This window comes from Cebus imitator, unplaced genomic scaffold (assembly GCF_001604975.1).
Source record: "Cebus imitator isolate Cc_AM_T3 unplaced genomic scaffold, Cebus_imitator-1.0 Scaffold20, whole genome shotgun sequence".
Classification (NCBI taxonomy): domain Eukaryota; kingdom Metazoa; phylum Chordata; class Mammalia; order Primates; family Cebidae; genus Cebus; species Cebus imitator.
Genome location: NW_016107335.1, coordinates 8,617,607 through 8,638,786, shown reverse-complemented (window position 1 = coordinate 8,638,786; position 21,180 = coordinate 8,617,607). Strand labels below are relative to the sequence as shown.

Here is a 21,180-nt window from a genome sequence, read left to right as displayed (position 1 = left end):
GCCTTTCCGGCTGCGCCGCCCGCCGCCCTGCTTGTCCCCGGTGTGGGGAGAACTCGGGCTGAGGACCCGGCCAGAGAGACGGCGGGGACCGCCCTCCTGCTGCGTCTCCGAGGGCGAGGCCCTTCCTTCCGCGTCCGACCCCCGTGGGGCCGTCAAGTTCCAAGCAGCCCAGGCTGCGGGTCCCCAGGGCGCTTCGGGCCAAGCCGGCGCGGCGCGTGACGAGCAGAGGGCGCCCCAGAGGACCTCTGGGGTGGGACCTCAAGCTCCATGGGCCTTTGAAAATAACGCGGCGGGACAGACCGGGACCACAGAGCAACATAGCAGACCCGCGAAGGCCGCGCCCCTCAATCTCGGCAATTCTGTTGGTCGGTGGCCCAGCTCCACCAATCAGCGAGTGGGCTCCTAGGCAGGCCCTGAGTGACAGCTCTGCGGGCTGGGTCAGGATGTGCGCGTGCGCAGACCGGCCCGACTGACCGCCTTGGGGGCGCGACTCCTGTGGCGCATGCTCAGCGCGCTGCCCAGCCGGGGACCGGAGAATCTGCAGCGCCCGTCGCTCGGCCCTGCATCCCGCCTGGGCATCCCGCACCCGGCCATGACTGCGCACTCCTTCGCCCTCCCGGTCATCATCTTCACCACGTTCTGGGGACTCATCGGCATCGCTGGGCCCTGGTTCGTGCCGAAGGGACCCAACCGCGGGTAAGAAAGGATCGCAGGCCCTGGAGACCTCTCTATCTCCGGCCCCTGGCCGGACTTGCCCCTCCGCCGCGGGGCGCTGGCTTCCTGCCCTGCAGCGAGCCCGAGCGTCCGCAGGAGGGACGCCAGGATCCCGGACGCCTCCTCTGAGATCTCTGCACCTCGGTCTCAGACAGCCGGGAACACGCAGGAGGTGGGGCGAGAGGGCAGATACAGAAGGTAAAGAGGAGAGTGACATTGGAGATGTTGTCACCCCTCCTGCAGCCAGTAAAGGGCATGGGTGGGCACTGACGCCGTTTCTTCACTCCTTGCTAGCTGCATGACCTGGAGCCAATATCAAGCCTCAGTTTTTTCATGGGTTAAAGGAGATAATGTCGACTCCTGCCTTAAAAGGCTGCTATGAGGATGACCTGCGGTAACGCATTTAAAACACCTATGAGTGCACTGCACATAGTTTAGCTGGCGTTATTTCTTGAAGGTCCTCTAGCAGATTGCTACGCTGTTCTTCAGTTTCTGCTTATCGGAGGCTGGAGTTTGTCCAGTTCACCATTGTCTACCCAGTGCCCAGCCAGCACTGGCACAAGCTGCTTAGTAATGTTGAAAAAGGGATCGAGTGCCCCCGTCTCCAGCAGCCGCTTGCAGGGCTTTAGATCAGAGATCAAGGGCCTGGTTTGGATTAGAGTTAGCTTTGCCCAAAGGCTGCTTGGACATATGAGTGCTGCCTTTGTTCTTAAAGACATGCAGGGCTTGGCATCTCACAGCTTCACTTTGTGAGACATTTTCATGTCTTGCCTCTCCTGCTAATTCTGGAAGAGTTCTTGCTTCCGTTTGACTGAAATTTCTCTTGCTGCACTTGAAGCCTCTGTTTCTGGTCTTCTTTGAGTAGACACAAAGTGGCCAGTCCCTGTTCTCTTTGTAACAACTTACTGTGCCTCAGAAGTGGCTCACAGTCTCCCTGCTTTTTGCCCTGTCTTCTAGCCTTTTTTTTTCTCCTTGCCCCATGAATTTTGAATTCCACAGACCACTCCCCGGTGGGTCACCACAAACGCAGCTCTGTGCAGCGCCTTTCTGCTGTACATCTGCTTTAAGATGGAGAAATACTAGGTGGTGGTGAAGGGAGATGAAAGGAAGGACTCTTTTTTTTGAGATGGAGTCTCGCTGTGTCACCAGGCTGGAGTGCAATGGCGTGATCTTGGCTCACTGCAACCTCTGCCTCCCAGGTTCAAGCAATTCTCCTGCCTCAGCCTCCGAGTAGCTGGGATTACAGGTGCGTGCCACCACGCCTGGCTAATTTTTGTATTTTCAGTAGAGACAGGGTTTCACCATGTTGGGCAGAATGGTCTTGATCCCTTGACCTCGTGATCCGCCTGTCTCGGCCTCCCAAAGTGCTGGGATTACAGGCATGAGCCACCACACCCAGTTGAAGGGAAGGACTCTTCAGACAACTTGGATGTAGTCAAGGTTGGCCGCTCCGTGAGTTGACACTTTCAGTTTTTATTTTCTGGCTTGCCATTCTTACCCTGAGTAGAATTCAGCCTCCTGTGTCCAGGAGGCATCAGGAAGGCCAATGGAGAAGAGCTGACTCCAGGAACTCTTGCTCTGGCCCTGGCCAGGCCTTGTGAGGGTGCTGGCAGCATCTGTCCTGACCCGTGTCCTCTTCTGCTGCAGAGTGATCATCACCATGCTGGTCGCCACCGCCGTCTGCTGTTACCTCTTGTAAGTACTACTCTCCCCAGCTCAAAATCAGCCAGTTCCTTTGTCCTCCCTCCTTTCCTCCTCACCGTAGTCTGCTCTTCCATCTGTCCTGATAGTGAACACCTCTTGAAAGGCTGAACCTATAAAACAACAGGAGTGGAGGTGGTATGGAATGGGAAAGAGAGCAGGTCAGCAGTCATGAACCCTGGGCTCTGGATCTGGCTATTACCCGCAGTGTTCTGGCCCCCATGGGCTGCAGCTTTCTCACCTGGGCAAGGAAGGAGTTGGGCCACCTCAGTGCTGTCTGTGCCTGACTGGGTCCCTGAAGTGATTGTTCAAACACAGTTTTCAGGCTGTACCCTAGACCCATGAAATTACAGCTCTTGAGGTCTGCACTTGGAAATTCCTGTTCACGAATGGCCTCAGGTGACTGGAGTGCAGCCAGCTTAGAACCACTAGGTGAGAGGCCGGGTACAGTGGCTCACGCCTGTAATCCCAGCACCTTGGGAAGCCGAGGTGGGTGGATCACGAGGTCAGGAGTTTGAGACCAGCCTGGCCAACATGGTGAAACCCTGTCTCTACTAAAAATACAAAAACTAGCTGGGCGTGGTGGCATGCACTGTAGTCCCAGCTACTCTGGAGGCTGAGGCAGGAGACTCTCTTGAACCCAGGAGGCAGAGGTTGCAGTGAGCCAAGATCGTACCACTGCACTCCAGCCTGGCAACGGAGTGAGACTCCGTCTAAAAAAAAAAAAAAAAAAAAAACTGCCCCCACATCCATCACAATTCTGCTGTCACACTGCTCCATGTTTGGATGATCCTGGCTCCATGTTTGGATGATCCTGGCTGCCACCTGAGAGATAATTTCAAGTTCTAGTTTGTGGGGAGGCCTGTCTCGTGATTAATCAAGCTTCATTAAGGCTGTGGGGTTTCCCAGCTTCCTATGTCTTATACATTATTTTTATGGGTTAAGCTTGGCGTGGTTGGGTGTTCTTAATTCAGAACAATCAAAACAGGCCAGGTAAAGTGATGAGATGCTGATTCTTTAAGAGGTAACAGATTCTTTTGAAAGCAACTGGAATATTTTTTAGAGCTGCCAGATTTTTCAAAATGCATAGACAAAACCCACTTTTAAAAACTTTACTTGATTGATTTCAAATTTGATGCATGTTATAGTTAAAACTGTTTTATCTGATTAGGTCATGGATTCTTTATTCCTATTAATCAATTCTCTTATTTTACCTTATATTTGATTGATTGATTGATTGAAATGGGGTCTTGTGACCAGGCTAGTATGGTTTCAAACTCCTGGGCTCAAATGATCCTCTGCCTCAGCCTCCCCAAGTAGCTGGGATGACAGGTGTATAGAACTGCACCTGGCTGTTAATTAATTAGTGAGTTGACAGGGTCTTGCCGTGTTGCCCAGCCTGGAGTGCAATGGTGGGATCACAGCTCACTGCATCCTCAACCTTCTGGGCTCAAACCATCCTCCCACCTCAGCCTAGCTTTGACCATAGCCGTGTGCGCCACCACGCCTGGCTGATTTTTACATTTTCTGTAGGGACAGGGTCTTGCCATGTTGCTAAGGCTGTACTTGAACTCCTTAGTGTAACCGATCCTTCCACCTCAGCCTCCTGAGTAGCCAGGATTCCAGGCACATGCCACTGCACCCAGAAATGTATAATACCTCCTACTGACAAAAACTAAACGTGTTAGAAATAATGATGACTCTTAACACATGGTTTAACTTAAACACATGGTTTGTTCAAAGTTCTCCCTGGACAGAGCATCTCTAAGGCCCTTTCTCTAATGCTATTTCTTTTTTTTTTTTTTTTGAGACGGAGTTTCACTCTTGTTACCCAGGCTAGAGTGCAATGGCGCGATCTCGGCTCACCGCAACCTCCGCCTCCTGGGTTCAGGCAATTCTCCTGCCTCAACCTCCTCAGTAGCTGGGATTACAGGCACGCGCCACCATGCCCAGCTAATGTTTTTGTATTTTCAGTAGAGACGGGGTTTCACCATGTTGACCAGGATGGTCTCGATCTCTTTACCTCGTGATCCACCCACCTCAGCCTCCCAAAGTGCTGGGATTACAGGCGTGAGCCACCGCGCCCGGCCTCTAATGCTATTTCTAGGTCCTTCAGGGCTTGACAAAATATCCTTATCTGCCCATGGCCGGGCCTCAGAGGGGCTTGGGTTTGGTGGCTGGGAGGGTGGGGGAGACAGGGTCTACACAAGATATGGGGTAATCCCAAATACCAACCGAATCAACATATAGGAAACAGAAAACACACTGCAAATTGGATGCATACAGGTAGAAAGGTGGGGCCATTCTAAGAAAATGTCATGCCTAGAAATTATATTTCCAAAACATAAACTTGGAGAGAATGCTGACGTAAAGCAGGTAGTGATTTCTGATGGCTTCCTGGGCGTTAGGCCCTCCTAGCTACTGTGGGGGATTCAAAGGGAAAAATATCAATCCTTCCTACAGAAACAGACAAAGCAGTGTAAATGTGGTCTTGGGGGCCCTTCCAAATCAGGCACTGTCAGAGCGTGGAGACCTACCAACTACCGTGGTAAATGAGGTTGGGAGGTTTGTCATGAGTGGTGGAGCCAGACAGCCACCCAGACGTCCAGCAGTGATGACAGGGAGGTCAAGTCCCTGAGGGTTTCCTGGCCTGAAGAACAGAGGTGGCCTGGCAGCAGCCTGGGCAGGAGGCCCCTGACCCTTCAGTTCCTCATGTCTTGGAATAGTTCCTTCACCTCCCTCCTAAGAGGAGGTGATTCTGATGTGCTACCTGCCAGGCCCGCCCTGATCACTCCCTGGTTTGTAGAGTCTGGGGACCCAAACAGAGATGTCTGAGGGCATAGCTAGGAGTCGCTCCCAAAGCGCCCCCGAAGCTGCCTCCCCTCTTCCCTGATTCCAGGTCCAGCCTCAGCTCGGGGCTGACCTACAGATTACTGAACATCAAATCAAACCAAACCCACAAGTGCCATACCAACCCCACGCACCTGCCAGAGTGTGGATGATTCCCTGGGCTTGTCTGCCCTGAGAACACAGGCCCCGCCATCCGCTGGGCTGGTCGCGTCCAAAAGAGTGAGACTAAGGCCTCCCCTGTGGGTAAGGGAGGACCCTCCTGTGCCGGCTCACCATGCTTTGCTGTCCCCGGCAGCTGGCTCATTGCCATCCTGGCGCAGCTGAACCCCCTGTTCGGGCCCCAGCTGAAGAATGAGACCATCTGGTATGTCCGCTTCTTGTGGGAGTGACCTGCCACCCCCACCCAGGTACCGTGTGGGTGAGGGGTGTGGGAGGGGAAGAGGGGAAAGACAAGGCTGTGGTGTGAGTTCTTGTTGGGATTCAGGCATCTATTTTGTGGGGAAAAAAGGCAGGGAGGGGACTGAGCATCGACTCCCTTCCTGCTTGGCACTGCGTTGGCTGCCAGGAATGAAATGGGGACCACACTCCCAGAGCCCCCCATCCTCACAGCACTTCACCTCAAGGCAAGGCCATAACCTAGGCCCTAATCTGGACAGAGGGAGAGGGTAAGCTGAGGACTATTCATGCAGGGGCGAGGGTGCTCTCCAGGGAGGGGCGAGGGGAACAGAGTCTCCACTGCGAGGTCAGGACCCTTCCATGTGATGTGCTTTGCAGGTGCAAGCTCTTGGGATGACCATGGCTCCGCTGTCCCTGACTGCCCCTTCGTCTGGACCCTCCCCCGCACCGCTGTGTCTGGTCTTCAGCTCCCTCCTGCTGGCACCCGGCCTGCAGGGCCTGCCTGGTTCGTGGAAGTCTTCCCCGTCTTCCCAGCCAGCCCGGGCCCTGGGGAGCCCTGAGCACAGCAGCGGCTGAGGGGATGTCCTGCTCCAATACCCGCACTGCTCTGGCGTTTGCCCTCTCTCCCGAGGAGATGCTGCTGGGGAGCTGGTAGGGGTGGGGTCTTTCCCTTTACAGATGGGGCAGATGCCAGGACTCAGCCCAGCCTGAGGAGAACATATGTCCTCTTGGAGAGGGTGCTCCAGCCCAGGTCAGGGAGTCATTGCCCAGTCAGCAGCTCTGCCACCAGCCTGCTGGGAACTGGGGGCCTCTACTGGGTTATAGGCAATGCCTTTTCTCTGGCATGGAATTATTTGTTGATTTTCTGACACATCTAGTTGTGAAATTTCTGCAAATGTTGAAGTAGAGAAACATTCGCACACAAAAGCAACATAGTCATGTGGGTCCAGATGGCCTCAGCCCTAGATGTGGCGTCCTTTGCTGCCTCTCCTCAGAATATCCTGTTCCGCCTCCTCCCACCTGGGCCTCCCCTCGGTAGAGCTCTCCCCTCCCCCACCCCAGCCTGTCAGTCTGTGCAGGTTTGGGCTCCGCCTCGGGTTGCAGCGGGGGTAGACTTCAGAGCCTCTCATGGCAGCATCTAAGTGACCAGAGCTGGGATGAGAGACGGGGAAGGGGCAGTGTGAGCAGCTCTGCAGGGCTGCCGAGCCTTGCTCCTGAGCCAGCCCCACCCTCTGCCCCCCACCCCCGGCCCTGGGCTCTGTGCCAGGGATGGTAAAGAATTCCGGCCTGGCAGGAATGGGAAGCAGCACGCAGGGGTCCGGGGCCTCTCCAGCCTTGCCCTCATGCTTACCTGAGGTCCTGGTGTGGTTAACACGGAGTTCACCCACCTTGCCTGGCTCCCAGCCGGGAGCCTGTCCTCACTGCCGCTCCAGGGGAAGAAACACCAGCCTCACTTCTGTATGGACTGCTGATGAGGCCTGCCACCCTGTTTAGCGGGCATTGTCTTTGGAGCAGGAAGAGAATAGGATGCGTTTCACTCATATGCTGGGTCCAGGCTGGCCAGCTGCTCAGGGCTCAGGCTAGGGCCTCCCATTGACATCCTCCCCCAAAACTCCCTCTCCCGGCCTCCGTAGCCACTCCTGTGGGGTGACGGTGCTGAGTGTGACTTGTGCTGATAAACCTGGTTCATGTCTAATAAATAAGGGTGATGAAAAGATTACTGTTTGGTGACAAAGCCCTGGCCTCTGCCTGTGTGCAGGTCCCCCCTCAACCCACCTGATTCTTGTTTCTTCGGTGGGTGGGTCTGGGGAGCAGGAAAGGGCCCCAGCAGCTGCTGTCTACTCTGAGATCTGGAGGAAAATTCGGGCCCCTGCTGACTGCCAGATTTGGCAGAGAACCAACCAGGCCTGGCAGGAAGGCAGAGGACTTGTTCAAGTGCAGCTTGGAGCACCACTCATCTGGGCCCCAGAGGACAGAGTGGAGGACTCCTGGGGCTGAGCAGTGAAGCAGGTCCCCAGTGGCTCCAAGGCCTGCCTCATTAAATATCCTAGGGCTGGGATGTGCCTGCATGGCTTCCTGCAGGGCCAGTGGGGAGGTGGGCAGAGGGAGCCCAGCACTCCAGCCCAGCTTGCAGCTCATGGGCAGAGCTGGAAGAACTTCCCAGGGGGGACAGGAGGTTGGGGCGGGACTGGGAGGTGCACAGTGGAGGCTTCAGATCACTGAGGGCCGAAAGCCAGCTGAGGAGCTTAGATGGATCCCGAGGGCCATGGGGGCCACGAAAGAGATTTAAAGCAGGGCCGTGACATGGCCAGTTGGATTTCTAGCATGATCTCCACAAGCTGCACAGTAGATGGCAGGCTGGTTTGACATCTTTATTAGGGCCCCTGGTGGATGTGGTGAGGACAGAGAAGCGAGGGAGCTGCATGGTGGTGACCCAGAGACCGAGGCTGCGCAGTGGCGGGGAGCGCGGTAGGGCAGGTCCGAGCACGTGCAGGAGCTGTTTCCCTTTGCTTCCTGCTGAGTCGCATGTGTCCAGGGCACCCAGTTGGTAGTGGTTGGATGGGTGGGGTGGATGGTCAGGAGGAAATTGAGGCTGCAGGACGCAGAGTTGGAGCCATTGGCATAAATAACCAGTGATCCCTGAGGGTTGTGGGTTGCTCAGGTTGTTCAAAGTGAGAAAAACCCATAAAAGAACCCCAAGGAGTGTGAAGTCATGGGGTAGGCGGGTGAAGGTGGGCCCATGGAGGATGCCAGGAGGTGGCAGGCAGCCAGAAGACAACCAGGTGAGCGTCGTTCAGGAAGACGAGAGGTTCCACAGGAGAGCGGCTGAGGTAGCACAGATCCCCATTGTCCTCTACCCCCAAGAAGTCAAGGTCCGCTGGCATCTTTGGTGACAGGCAGTGAAGTCAGACTGCAGCGGGCTTGGAGTGAGTGGGCAGGTGGGAGGTGAGCAACACAGTGACCTTAGGGGTGTGGACCCCGTGGGCCCAGTGAAGCTGGGCCTGGAAAGATGAAAAGGAACTAAACAAGGAGGGACCTTCTGCGCCCCTTTTCCCAGGTCGCTGTGGGTCAGCCCTGGGCCTAGGGGAACCACTTTGCCAGCTCCTGCCGCTGCACCTCTGAAGCCATGCCCAGCCCGCCACAGGCCCACCATGAGGGCTTCAGGCTCAGGATGCTGAAGATCCGCATTGGCCCAGGATTAGGGTAGGGGGCATGTCTGCTCTCTGGGTTCTTGGCTTCCATGGTGTTGGATTGGTGGCATCTTTAGACTCTCCTGGAATGTGTGGCTGTGGCTGAATTCTCACTGAGCCCCCTGGGCAGCATCCTCCAGGCCTGGAAGGAGGAGTCCTGGAGAGCTGCTGCCTGCTCTCTGGGCAGCCTCTGGACTGCCGAGGGCTGGCAGCTCCTTCCCTGGCAGGGTGGCCTTTCCCACATTTTCCATCCTTCCTTCCCGTGCAGCCATCTGGGAGAGAGGAGAGGGGCCCAGAGCTCATGTCCACTCCACTCCCTGGCACAATCTGGTCTCCCACACTGTGGTGAGGACCGTGTTCCTCCCAGAGGGTTTCCCTCCTCGCCCGAGGTGGGAACCTGCAAGGTAAGTGGGTCTGTCAAAGATAAACTAAGCTGGGCTATAGTTACAGCTACGAAAACAGATCTTATTCATTAACCACTGACTGTTAGGGGAGAAGCTGAGCTCCGTTCAGATCTGTGCAGGGAACCGGACAGTTTAATGGGAGAATGCAGGAGTCAGGAAGGGGCACTCTGTGGCTCAGGAACCATGGGAATGAAATATTACAAAGGGCTGTCGTGTTGATGTGGCCAGGCCAGCTGTGTGTGCCAGCTGGCAGTGGTGGAAGTTAGGTTCTGTCCTCCCCCAGAGCCTGGGAAATGGGCCCCATCCTTTCTGATGATGCCATTTCAAAGGACTGGCTTTTAGGGTCTTGAGAAAGACACTCCTGGACAGACATGCATGTACATTTCAAAGGGACAAGGGAAGGAGTTACGACTCTAACCCTTTTTAATGTAAGTGCTCTAAGTAATGTAAGTGTTGCGGTGGGGATGGTCAGAGGCCTGTTGTCAGGTGTTGGTAGGAACAAACACTAAATTATTTTGACAGCCTGGAGCTTTTTCAGACAGGAACTCAAAGGGTGGCCAGGTGGCCCCAGGGATGCTGCTTTGGGCTGCCAGAAGCTGTGCTAGGGTTGGTCCATTCTCTTGGTGCCGGGGTTTGGACACAGTCACTATGTACCCAACTTCTTTTATAGTTCTCAGTTTCAAACCCCACCCGCCCCTGATACCACCCCCAATATGGGAGACACATCAGTAAATGTCAGCCTCTGACACAGATGCGCATGAACCTATATGATGCCAAACAGCTCTGGAAATGGGCCGTGGCTGAGAGTAGGGCTGCCCTGAACCATACCAAGTGGCAGAGCGGGAAGTGGCCTTGGAGGCCACCCTGGGACAGAGGACAAAGCCACTGAGAACAAAAAGTGAAGGTAGCCAAGAAAAGTGAAGCTACACACGGAGTGTGGCCGATAGAGGGCAGCACCTGTGTGCAGGATGAAGTCTCCAGCGAGACCTTGTCCAATCTATGCATCGCTGGGGGTGGATGGTGCTGAGGTCAGAGATGGTGGCCCTAGAGCCATAGGCTTGGGCAGGGAGCCACAGTAATTCTCCAGACAATACCACAGACTGGAGGAAACGCCCTTCAGTGATATTTCATAGTGGCAATGGCTATCAGCATTGAGCAATTACAGGTGCCAGGTGCTGCTTCGGAAACCAAAGGGCCATACGAAGAGCCTGGCCATTCTCCACTCCAATCCCAGGCTTCTGGAACCGTCTTCTGGTTCCATCTTCCCGAACTGTTTCCTACCTCAACACCCCTGAGAGATCTGGCACATTCCATTCTATCACAGGGACGCCACAGATTCTTGCTGCAGGGAGTGAGGTGCTGTTCCTGCTGACCATGGGGTCCACACTCCCTGCTGAAGCCCCCAGAAAACAGCCCTCAGTTAATTTTGGCTGCATTGAACAGAAATAGGGTAGCTGATAATTCTGGAAAAGTGAGGAGCCAGAGGTGGAATGAGACGAGTGGCTAATGGCCTTATCTGTGTGCTGGAAGTGACCTGTGGATAAACTTCTGGGCTTCCAGGAACGGAATCAGTTGGTGGCCACCACAGGTTTGCTGGACCTGTAACACCGGAATGTAAGGGCAGATGACCAGAGTCCTGTGTGGATTCAGGCCACATACTGGGTTAGCAAATCTAAATGTGAATCTCTTTGGGGAGAGATATTGGTCAAAAGATAAGAGAATTTCAGTTAGGCAAGAAGAATAAACCCAAGAAATGTAATGTGCAACCCATGGTGACAAAGCACACAACAGTGTGTTTATGCTTGGAAATCAATGAGAGTCAATTTCACAAAATGAAAAGGGAGGTAACGCATCTGTTGTTAGCTTAATTTAGCCATTCCACATACATTTCCAAAATGTGTTATATACCTACATGTATGCAATTTTTGTCAACTTAAAAATAATTGAAAAAAAAAAAAGAATCTCTCAAACCAAACCAAAGAACCCATGGAATACTGGGATGGAAGCCATGTCTATTATGACAGAACCTCCAGGGATGAAGGAGGCGGGGACTTCTGCCAGCTCTCCAGGTGCCTCTCCTGCAGGCAGACCCACCCAGGGCCAGCGTTTGGGCTTCATGCACCGGGTGCAGCCTGCAGTGCTACTTCTCAATGTGGAGTACGGTCTCCTGTAATAGAATAATCTGGAATGCTTGAAAGTATGGGTTCCTGGGTCCCACACTTCACCCAATGGGTTTAGTGTCACATAGGGGGTTCTAGACTTCACATTTTAAACCAGCTCCCAAGGGTTTCGGTGCTAACTGAAGCCCTCAAGGACAGGATTCTGAGCCTTGGCACTGCTGACAATTTGGGCTAGATAATTCTTTGGGGTTTCTGTGGGGGAGGGGGAGCAAGGGAGGGCACTGTTCTGTGCATCCTACGATGCATGGCAGCACCCTTCCCTTTGCCCACCAGATGCTGGCAGAACCCCTCTCCCTGCTCGTGGCCGTGACAACTATAAATGTCTGCAGGCATTTTGAAATGCTCCCTAGGGAAGCACCCCTACCATTGAAACCACTACTCTAGAACCTCAACCCCTCGAGGGATTTCCAAACTTAGTTATCAACCCAGACCCTCAGGAAAGGAGGCTGGGAGGCCCTGAGGGGAGCCAGGAGCCTTCACCTGGCTTCCCCAGCAGGACTGGAACTTCTAACCAGGAGACCACGCCTCAGAAAGAAGGAAGCCTCCAAGCTGCCAGGGACTACCAGGTATCAGAGCAGGCATGAGCTGGTCCCTCTGCGAGCTGGTGCTTCCCAGGAGGCCGGGGACAGGGAGCCCTGGCACTGCCCCGAGCCCAGCTGAACTTTGTGCTTTCCCTCCAGGAGGCTCCCTGAGCAGGGTGGGTGGACATGGTTGGGATGGATATTCTCAGACCCCTGCAGGAACCCCATCTTGGCTCCCTAACCTCAGGATTAAGGGCCATGATAGCAGCAAGGGTCTTCCTCCCTCCTGAAATGTCAGTGTTTCATCCTCTGACAAAGACCTGGGACATACGGGGTGGTGGCTTCATCTTCTCATTCTGTGTCCTGTACAGCAGGAGCCCCCGGCTCTGAATTCCTGTGGATTCTGCAGCTTCAATCAGCAATGCCAGGTGCAAAGGCTTTGCCCTTGGTCAGCAGCAATTGATTGAAAAAAGATATTTCTCTCTGTTTTTCTCTGCCCAGCCTCCCAGAAGCAGATTACCTTCTCTTAGCAGCTCAGCTTAGCTTGGCGGTTCAGAGTGCAGAGTGTACAACTGGATCAAATTCCAGCTCTACTGTTGATTAGTTGAGTGAAAGTGACTTAATCTTTCTGAGCTTCACTTTTATTGATGAATCAGGATAATATTAGTAGCACCTGCCTCCTAGAAGTTGTGACTATGAACTGAGATAACAGACTAAAGTGCTTATCTGGTCGATAAATGCTAGCTATTAATTTCGTTATATTTACATATTAACTATTTAATTCCATGCCACATTTTATTCTGCCAGGATCTCAGCTTCCCCTTTTCTGTTCCTGTCATGGTCACCACACTGATGTACTTTGTGGAAGAGGAGGTGGCAAGTGCCCTGCGTGCTTTTATATGTGAGATAGACCTGACAAATAAGTGTCATGAGAAACACCTGGGGCCTGCTTATGTAGTTTTATTTCTGTTTCCTGTGGAATGTCTTTAATGCGGAAATGTAGCATCTGCTCAGTAAAAACACAAATGCTTTTGGAGGAAGTGGATACTAGAATGGGCATGCTGTTACAAAAGCCCTCTGGGAAAAACAAACATGTAAGAAATAACCAAGATATTCCTGGAAAAGCAGAGCATTGAGAGGGACACTGGCACTTCCAGATACTAAGAAGTCTAAGATAAAGATACAATTTCCAAGGCTAGAGAAATGAAAACAGTGGGGTTGGCACATGAATATACAGACAACTCAGTGGGAAAAAATGAGTACAGAAATAAATTTACAATCAGGAATTAAGAATATGATAAACAGCCAGACACGGCATCTCACACCTGTAATCCCAGCACTTTGGGAGGTCAAGGTGGGTGGATCCCTTGAGCCCAGGAGTTTGAGACCAGGCTGGGTGTCATAGTGGAACTCTGTCTCCACTAAAAATACAAACATTATCCAGGTGTGGAGGTGTGAGCCTGTAGTCCCAGCTACTCAGCAAGGTGAGGTAGGAGGAATACTTGAGCCCAGGAGGTTGAGGCTGCGGTGAGCAGAGATTGTGCTCCTGCACTCTGGCCTGGGAGACAGAGCAAGACTGGCTCAAAAAAAAAAAAAAATTATAAACATGGCAAACCAGATCCATAAGGAAGAGATGAATACGGGAATGAACAGTGTCCAGAGTCCCAGCAACAAAACAAATACAAAATGGAAGCAAACCATAAATGTACTAGAAAAAAAACACTGGAGAATTTTTTAAATTATCATGTTATAGGGAAGGTCTATCTCAGGGGAAGAAAAAAATCCAGAGGCTACGAAGGTAAAGCTTTATACATTTAACTAAGTTAAAATTTGCATTTTCTTCAAGGCAAAAACCACACAAGTAGATAAATAAGCAAATGACACAAAATAATTCACAGAAGACATATGAAAGACTTTTGAGCATCAATAGATGTTAAACATAATTTCATCAAGGAAAGCAAATTAAAACAGCAATGTGGTTGGGCGTGGTGGCTCACACCTGTAATCCCAGCACTTTGGGAGGCTGAGGCAGGTGGATCACCTGAGGTCGGAAGTTCGAGACCAGCCTGACCAACGTGGGGAAACCCCGTAAAAAAATACAAAATTAGCCGGCATGGTGGCACATGCCTGTAGCTCCCCAGCTACTCGGGAGGCTGAGGCAGGAGAATTGTTGAACCTGGGAGGCGGAGGTTGTGGTGAGCTGAGATCACACCATTGCACTGTAGCCTGAGCAACAAGAGCCAGATTCCATCTCAAAACAAAACAAAACAAACAGCAATGTAACCTCCTTGTTACCTACCATATTAACAGAGAGCAAGACTGTGAGAACAGACCATAGTGGGGGAGTCTGTGGTGGCCACTGTGGTGCATCTCCCCATGCTCTTGATGCTCCCATGCACACCAGGTGCCTTCCAGCTGCCAGCACTGGATTCATTCCTGGGCAGCAGGCTGGACAGGCCATCAGGAGTTGGTATATAAACTGGCTCCCAGAGCTGCCTGTAGTGTCGCCAGCTTGCACATGTCCTGGGTGGCCTACTGGCCTCAGAGAAGGTGAAAAATGAGGAGCACAATAATCACAAAATGACCTGAGCCAAGTCAAGCCAACCCTAGGCTAGATTGGCCAAACCCCATGATATGGTTTGGCTGTGTCCCCACTCAAATCTCGAATTGTATTTCCCAGAATTCCCCCATGTTGTGGGAAGGACCCAGGGGGAGGCAACTGAATCATGGGGGCCAGTCTTTCCCATGCTATTCTCATGACAGTGACTAAGTCTCAAGAGAACTGATGGGTTTAACAGGAGCGTCTGCTTTTGCTGCTTCTCTTGCTGCCACCATGTAAGAAGTGCCTTTTGCCTCCTGCCGTTTTTCTCTTGCTGCTGCCATGTAAGAAGTGCCTTTTGCCCCCTGCCATGATTCTGAGGCCTCCCCAACCTTGTGGAACTGTAAGTCCAATAAAATCTCTTTTTTCCCCCCAGTTTCAGGTGTGTTTTTATCAGCAGTGTGAAAAGAGACTAATACATCCCAGCTGATGCAGAGACACACTAGCCAAAATTAAATGCCTGTTGTTGTAAGTCACAGTTTTAGGGTGTTTTGTTATGCAGCATTATTGCAGCATACCTGACTGATACAATGCTGTTACATATAGATCTAGTCCATTAGTCATATACACTTTCTTTTTCTACCTCTCTATTAATGACTCCTGTGTTATCTCCAGATTAACAAATAGTAAATATCTTTTTATGTTTTTGTGCACATTTGCTGGAACTTCTCTAGGAGAAGTTCTTACTGTATCTTACTGTATACTTACTATATCTAGGAGTCAAAGAGCCTTCAACATTGCAAGAGATTGCCAAATTTCTCTCCAAAAGAATTGTTTCAATTTACACTCAACCAACCTTGTGTGAGTTTCTGGACTTCATTTGCTATTCATCGTTTTAAATGTTTTCAGTCAGATGATGTGTGTGAAACGGTAGTTTGTTTTAACTTGCATTTCCCTAATAGCTGGTAAGCTTGACTCTTTACCTGTTGATTGGACATGTCGGTTTCCACTTCTCTAATTTGCCTACTCAATCACTGGCTTCCTTTTCCATTACTTTCTTTGGTCTTTTCCTTATTGATTTACAGAAGTTCTTTATATTTTTTGGCTAAAAGTTCCCCTAATTCTAGTGAACTTAGTGCCAGGAAGAGGGAAAGAAGGAGGAGGTGGGGAGAGAGGGTAAGATCAGACAGCCTCATTTCTCCTTCTGCTCTTCAAAACCATTGTTTAATAAATGAAAAGCAAATCACCAATTGGAAGAAACTATTTGTAGTGCATATGTCTGTCAAAGGACTTGCATCTTGAATATATAAAGAACTCATACTTCAACTATAAGACAAAGTTGTGTTTTAAAAGTGGGTAAATTTGAACTCTGACTTTACAAAAGAAAGAATGCAACCCTTCCTTAGATCATGCACAGAAATAAAGTTCAGGAAGGTCAAAGACCTAACCCCAAAGAGCAAAATGTCAAAGTGTTTAAAGTAAATCATAAGAGAATGACTTTCTGACATCAGTAAAGGGAATAATTTTCTAAATAAGGCTGGGAAAACATAGCTGTGGTACATATTACTTATGAAAGATTAGCATCCAGATTATATATACAACACTGACAAATTAATCCAAAAAATACAATAGAAAAATTGACATGTATATTCCCAGTAACTCACAAGGAGGAAACTTGAGTGGCCAATCAGTAGGTGAAAAATGTACTTAGCCCCATTAGTAATCAGGGAAATGCACATTAAAGTCACAATGAGACATCATTTCACACTCATCAGATGAGCAAAAGTTATGTCTGCTAGCACGAAAGGCTGGGGAGAATGGGGGAAATGTAAGTAGGGGTGCGAATGGAGGGAACCAGTTTGGAAAAACAATTTAGCCATACCTCACCAAGGTGAACACCTCAGACCCAAAGACAAGCAGTTTCACTTCTAGGTGTCTATCCTAGAAAACTTCTTGTACAGATGTGTGAGGAGACATAGACAATGATATTTGTGAAGCAAAATAAATGAAAACAATATAAGGGCTCCTTCATAGGGAGATGGATGACAAACGGTGGTTTATTCATACAAGGGAGTACTATATTATAAGATAATTAAAATGATGAACTGGAACTACATGTGCCAACATAGTGAAACCTAAAAAAATATAATGCTTAGCTTTTTTTAAATAAAAGCAAAATACTAAAAATACAAAAATTAGCCGAGCACGGTGGTACACACCTGTAATCCCAGCTACTTGGGAGGCTGAGACAGGAGAATTGCTCGAAACCAGAAGGCAGAGGTTGCAATGAGCCGAGATCACACCATTGCACTCCAGCCTGGGCAACGAGCAAAACTCTGTCTCAAAAAAAAAAAAAAAATATAGATGCTCAAGGAGTAAAAAATTATAAGGAAAATATGTTGTACATTTTATATACTAATTCCTTGTTAGCATTCAACATATTTTATTGCAGTTTTTGAATAGGAAGGACATTCCCATGGAATAAAATTCAAAAGGTGCAAAGGAGCTCACAGTGAAAATGCCCTTCTTCCCATCAGCAACACAGTTCCCCTTCCCCTCCCTGGATCATTGTTACAAGTTTTTGTATGCCTTTTCCAGAGAGACTCTAGCATGTAGAAGTAAACATATATATGCTTATGTATATTCATACATACATGTATTCGCCCCTTTTTAAAACACAGACACAAACACTCCCCATATTTTACTCTTTTTTTCCCTCACTTAACAATGTATCTTGAAAAGTCAGCCCCTATCAGTACAGTTTTCTTATTTTTAAAAATGAATGCATAATATTCCATACCATATCATGGATATATACCATGATTTTTTTTTTAGATGGAGTTTCACTCTTGTTGCCCAGGCTGGAGTGCAATGGTACGATCTTGGCTCACTGCAACCTCCACCTCCCAGGTTCAAGCAATTCTCCGGCCTCAGCCTCCCAAGTAGCTGGAATTCCAGGCATGTGCCACCACGCCCAGCTAATTTTGTATTTTTAGTAGAGACGGGGTTTTACCATGTTGGTCAGGCTGTTCTCAAACTCCTGACCTCAGGTGATCTGCCCACCTCAGTCTCCCAAAGTGCTGGGATTACAAGGCGTGAGCCACCGTGCCTGGCCACCATGCTGTCTTTAAGCAATACATTGGTCCTGTTTTTAGACTTTTTATTCCATTCCATTAATCTGGCTGTCAACACAGCACAAATACATAGTGTTTCGACTGTAGTAGCTTTAAATAGATGTTGATCTGTGGCAAGTCTTGTTCCTACCAACACCCAGTCATTACTATTCTTTACCTGAATTTTTCTAGCTATTCTAGCAACCTCTGCCTCCTGGGCCCAAGTGATTCTTGTGTCTCAGCCTCCCAAGTAGCTGGGATTACGGGCACACACCATCATGCCCGGCTAATTTTTTGTATTTTTAGTAGAGACAGGGTTTCTCCATATTGGCCAGGCTGGTCTCAAACTCCTAGGCTCAAGTGATCTGCCTGCCTTGGCCTTCCAAAGTGCTGGGATTACAGGTGTAGGCCACCACACCTGGCCTTCCTTTATATTTTCTAACTGGTTGTTGTTTGCATAGATGGTGGCTTTTTATTTCCATTTATTAATATTAAACCCAGACACCTTACTGAATTATTTTATTATTTGTAGTAATTTTTGTCAGTTAATTATCTTGTTTCTTGTTTCTCATTTATGTAGTCAGGTCACCCGAAATGATAATTTTACCTCTTATTTTCCAGTTAATAAGCCTCTAATTTCTCTCCGTTATCTGGTGGTGTTGACTAAAACCACCAGAACAATGTTAAATGATACTGGTAATTGTATATGTGATTATCTTATTCTTGACTTCAACAGGAATACATTTCATGATTTCCATTTAAGCATTAGACAAGCTTTGAGGCTGAGGTGGCTATATTTGATCATGCTAAGGAAATAGAGATTATTTATGTCTCACTACAATCTAATTATTATCCAGAATGGATACTGAATTTTGTTGAATCCATTCCAGCAGCCAAGGAAATGGATTATGACTTTTCTCCTTAAATCTATGACCACCAAGAATACACCTGCAGTTGAATGGGGTTGGGTTTATTGGTTCCTTGCAAGAGGGAAGAATGTAAACCAAGAGGAACTATGGGGTGTCTCACAAGAGGGTGTTAGGTAGGACTTTTTATGGGACAGGGCTTGTTTTATTAGATTTGGGGGAGGGTGCAAGCAAGTGGGGATTTCCTCTCAATGGGATGATGTCAGCAAGTATGGGTAATTCTGTGATTGTGTACCTTTTCGGTAATTCTTATGGAGAAGACGAGAAGAATAGAGCGAGGCTAAAGCTATGATGTGAAAAGCAGTCGTCATTTGTATCATCCAGGATAGGGAGGTTTCCTTCGGTTTGGATAATATTCTCATTTTGTCTGTGCTCAGACGTCATTATGGAGTGGTCTTATTTCTGTCAAAAGACACAAAAGATTTCTGAGAGCACCACAAGCTCAGACAAAGACACGGAACAGATTCTTTCCTAGAGCTTTCAGAGAGAGTCCAGCCCTGGCAAGACCTCGATTTCAGATTTCTACCCTCCAGAACCATGAGACAATACATTTCTGTTGCTTCAGGCTACACTGTTTGTGGCATTTTCTTACTATAGTCCTGGAAAACTAGTACTAATACAGATGTCAACTTTAAAATGTACAGAGTTTTTCAAGATTCTTTTAGGGGGCCTGTGAGCCCAAAAATTCACTTTAGATCAGTGTTTTTCGTTTCTTTCTTTCTTTTTTTTTTTTGAGATGGAATCTTGCTCTGTCGCCTAGGCTGGAGTGTAGTGGCACGATCTCGGCTGACTGCAAACTCTGCCTCCAGGTTCAAGCAATTATCCTGCCTCAGCCTCCCAAGCAGCTGGAAATACAGGTGCACGCCACCACACCCACCTAACTTTTGTATTATTAGTAGAGACAGGGTTTCGCCATATTGGCCAGGCGGTCTCAAACTTCTGACCTCGTGATCCGCCCACCTCAGTCTCCCATAATGCTGGGATTACAGGTGTGAACCACCACACCTGGCCTAGGTCAGTGTTTTTCAAAAGTGTGCAGACACCATGTGATTCTGATGTATTTCACTCCCTTGGGAGTTTAAGTCATTTTCTGGGCTCCTTCCAGTCCCACAAAATGGGTCCTGTATTCTGCATTTTCAAACAAGTTTCCCAGGTTCTTCTACATCCCAAACCACTGCTGAAGTAGGAAGATACCTGGGCTGTAGACAAAAATTGGATTTAATCTTTACCTGGTCTATTACTGAGCAAGTCTTGTCAATTTAGACAATTTAAGAGTTCAAGTATACACTCTAGTGGGAAAATCTCCAGTTCCAAGTTGAGTGACTCTTGACACTTCTTCACTGCACAGTATTTGTATAATTGGGAGAGTGGAATAGACTTCTTAAGAGTCTGTCCAGGCCAGGTGTGGTGGCTCACACCTGTAATAACAGCACTTTAGGAGCCCCAGGCGGGCAGGTCACCTGAGGTCAGAAGTTCGAGACCAGCCTGACCAACATGAAGAACCCTCGTCTCTACTAAAAATACAAAATTAGCCAGGTGTGGTGGCACATGCCTGTAATCCCAGCTACTCAGGACACTAAGGCAGGAGAATCACTTGAACCTGGGAGGTGAAGGTTGTGGTGAGCTGAGATAGCGCCATTGCACTCCAGCCTGGGCAACACGAGTGAAGCTCTGACATTCCACAAGGCTATGAAGTGGTCCAGGAAGCGTTAGTACAGGAGAGCAAATTCAGATGCCTTTGACTTTGGGGAGATGGAGGCAAAGCACTTTGTCCATCCAATTACTTTACATTTATTGTTTGCTTGTTTGCCCTGACTCCAGTCTTAACAATTACTCTGCATTTTAAAACACTGTTGGGGCTAAAGCCCACCAGTCTCTCCCCTGTACCAAGACAGTTAGCAGCTAATGTAGCTAATTCCCACTTTCTGTCACCCCTGCAAACAAGGCAAACAGGGATGCTGTATCTGGAAGCACTAGGGGCAGGAGCCAGTCCTACTTATCCTTTTGTAAAACACCTACCAAAACGAGAAGATGGTTTTAGGTACAGCCTCCTGAAATTTGGCTTGGCTGCGGGGACAAGTTTTGCACCTACAGGAAGATCAGAATTTCCTTCCATTCTTTCTCTCCCAATCCATCCCTGACTGGTCTTTTGCCCTCTTCTGCGTAAGAAACTCGTTTTGGAGTATTTCTGGATTAACGCTGGAAAGGGACCAGCTCTGAGCCCATAGTGTGGATTCTGTGTAACAATACTATTATCAGAAAAGGGGTATTGTCCCAGACCCCAAGGGCAGGTTCTTGGATCTTGCACAGGAAAGAATTTAGGGTGAGTTGCTGAGTAAAGTTAAAATGGTTTATTAGAAACTAATCTATTAGAGTAGGGTGTCCTCAGAAAGCAAGAGGGGGAACCCCTACTTCAAATGTAATGCTTGCTTGTGTAAGATATTAGAGCTAAGAATAGTATATTTTACTATAAAGGCTTGTGATCAGCTCATGACAAACTATTTGTATTATCATTCTCTTGTGCAACTAATTTCAGCAAGAATTTATGAGTAGTCTATTATCTTTAGAGCAAAACATATTTTAAATTAAGAATACCTTTTTCCAGGCCGGGCGCCATGGCTCACACCTGTAATCACAGCCCTTTG

General features: G+C 49.2%; 2 protein-coding genes across 2 annotated transcripts; both read left to right on the top strand.

Annotated features, from left to right (window-relative positions):
* Positions 1-19: 19 nt before the first annotated feature.
* LOC108298133 (V-type proton ATPase subunit e 2) lies at positions 20-7,389 on the top strand. The gene is made up of 4 exons (XM_017520860.2): positions 20-696; positions 2,362-2,409; positions 5,561-5,672; positions 6,040-7,389. The coding sequence occupies exons 1-3, from the start codon at positions 503-505 to the stop codon at positions 5,652-5,654; spliced, it is 336 nt and encodes a 111-aa protein (XP_017376349.1). The 5' UTR covers positions 20-502; the 3' UTR covers positions 5,655-5,672; positions 6,040-7,389.
* On the top strand, positions 6,040-7,381 carry LOC108298122. The gene is given in 1 exon segment (XM_017520853.2): positions 6,040-7,381. A coding segment is annotated over 1 exon segment (318 nt). The 5' UTR covers positions 6,040-6,054; the 3' UTR covers positions 6,373-7,381.
* Positions 7,390-21,180: the final 13,791 nt, after the last annotated feature.

Bases quoted from the DNA above. Each gene is read 5' to 3' on its own strand.
- LOC108298133 (XM_017520860.2), top strand. From the start codon at position 503: ATGCTCAGCGCGCTGCCCAGCCGGGGACCGGAGAATCTGCAGCGCCCG. The intron at 697-2,361 runs GTAAGAAAGGAT...CTTCTGCTGCAG, and splicing joins CCGAAGGGACCCAACCGCGG to AGTGATCATCACCATGCTGG. The intron at 2,410-5,560 runs GTAAGTACTACT...TGTCCCCGGCAG, and splicing joins GCCGTCTGCTGTTACCTCTT to CTGGCTCATTGCCATCCTGG.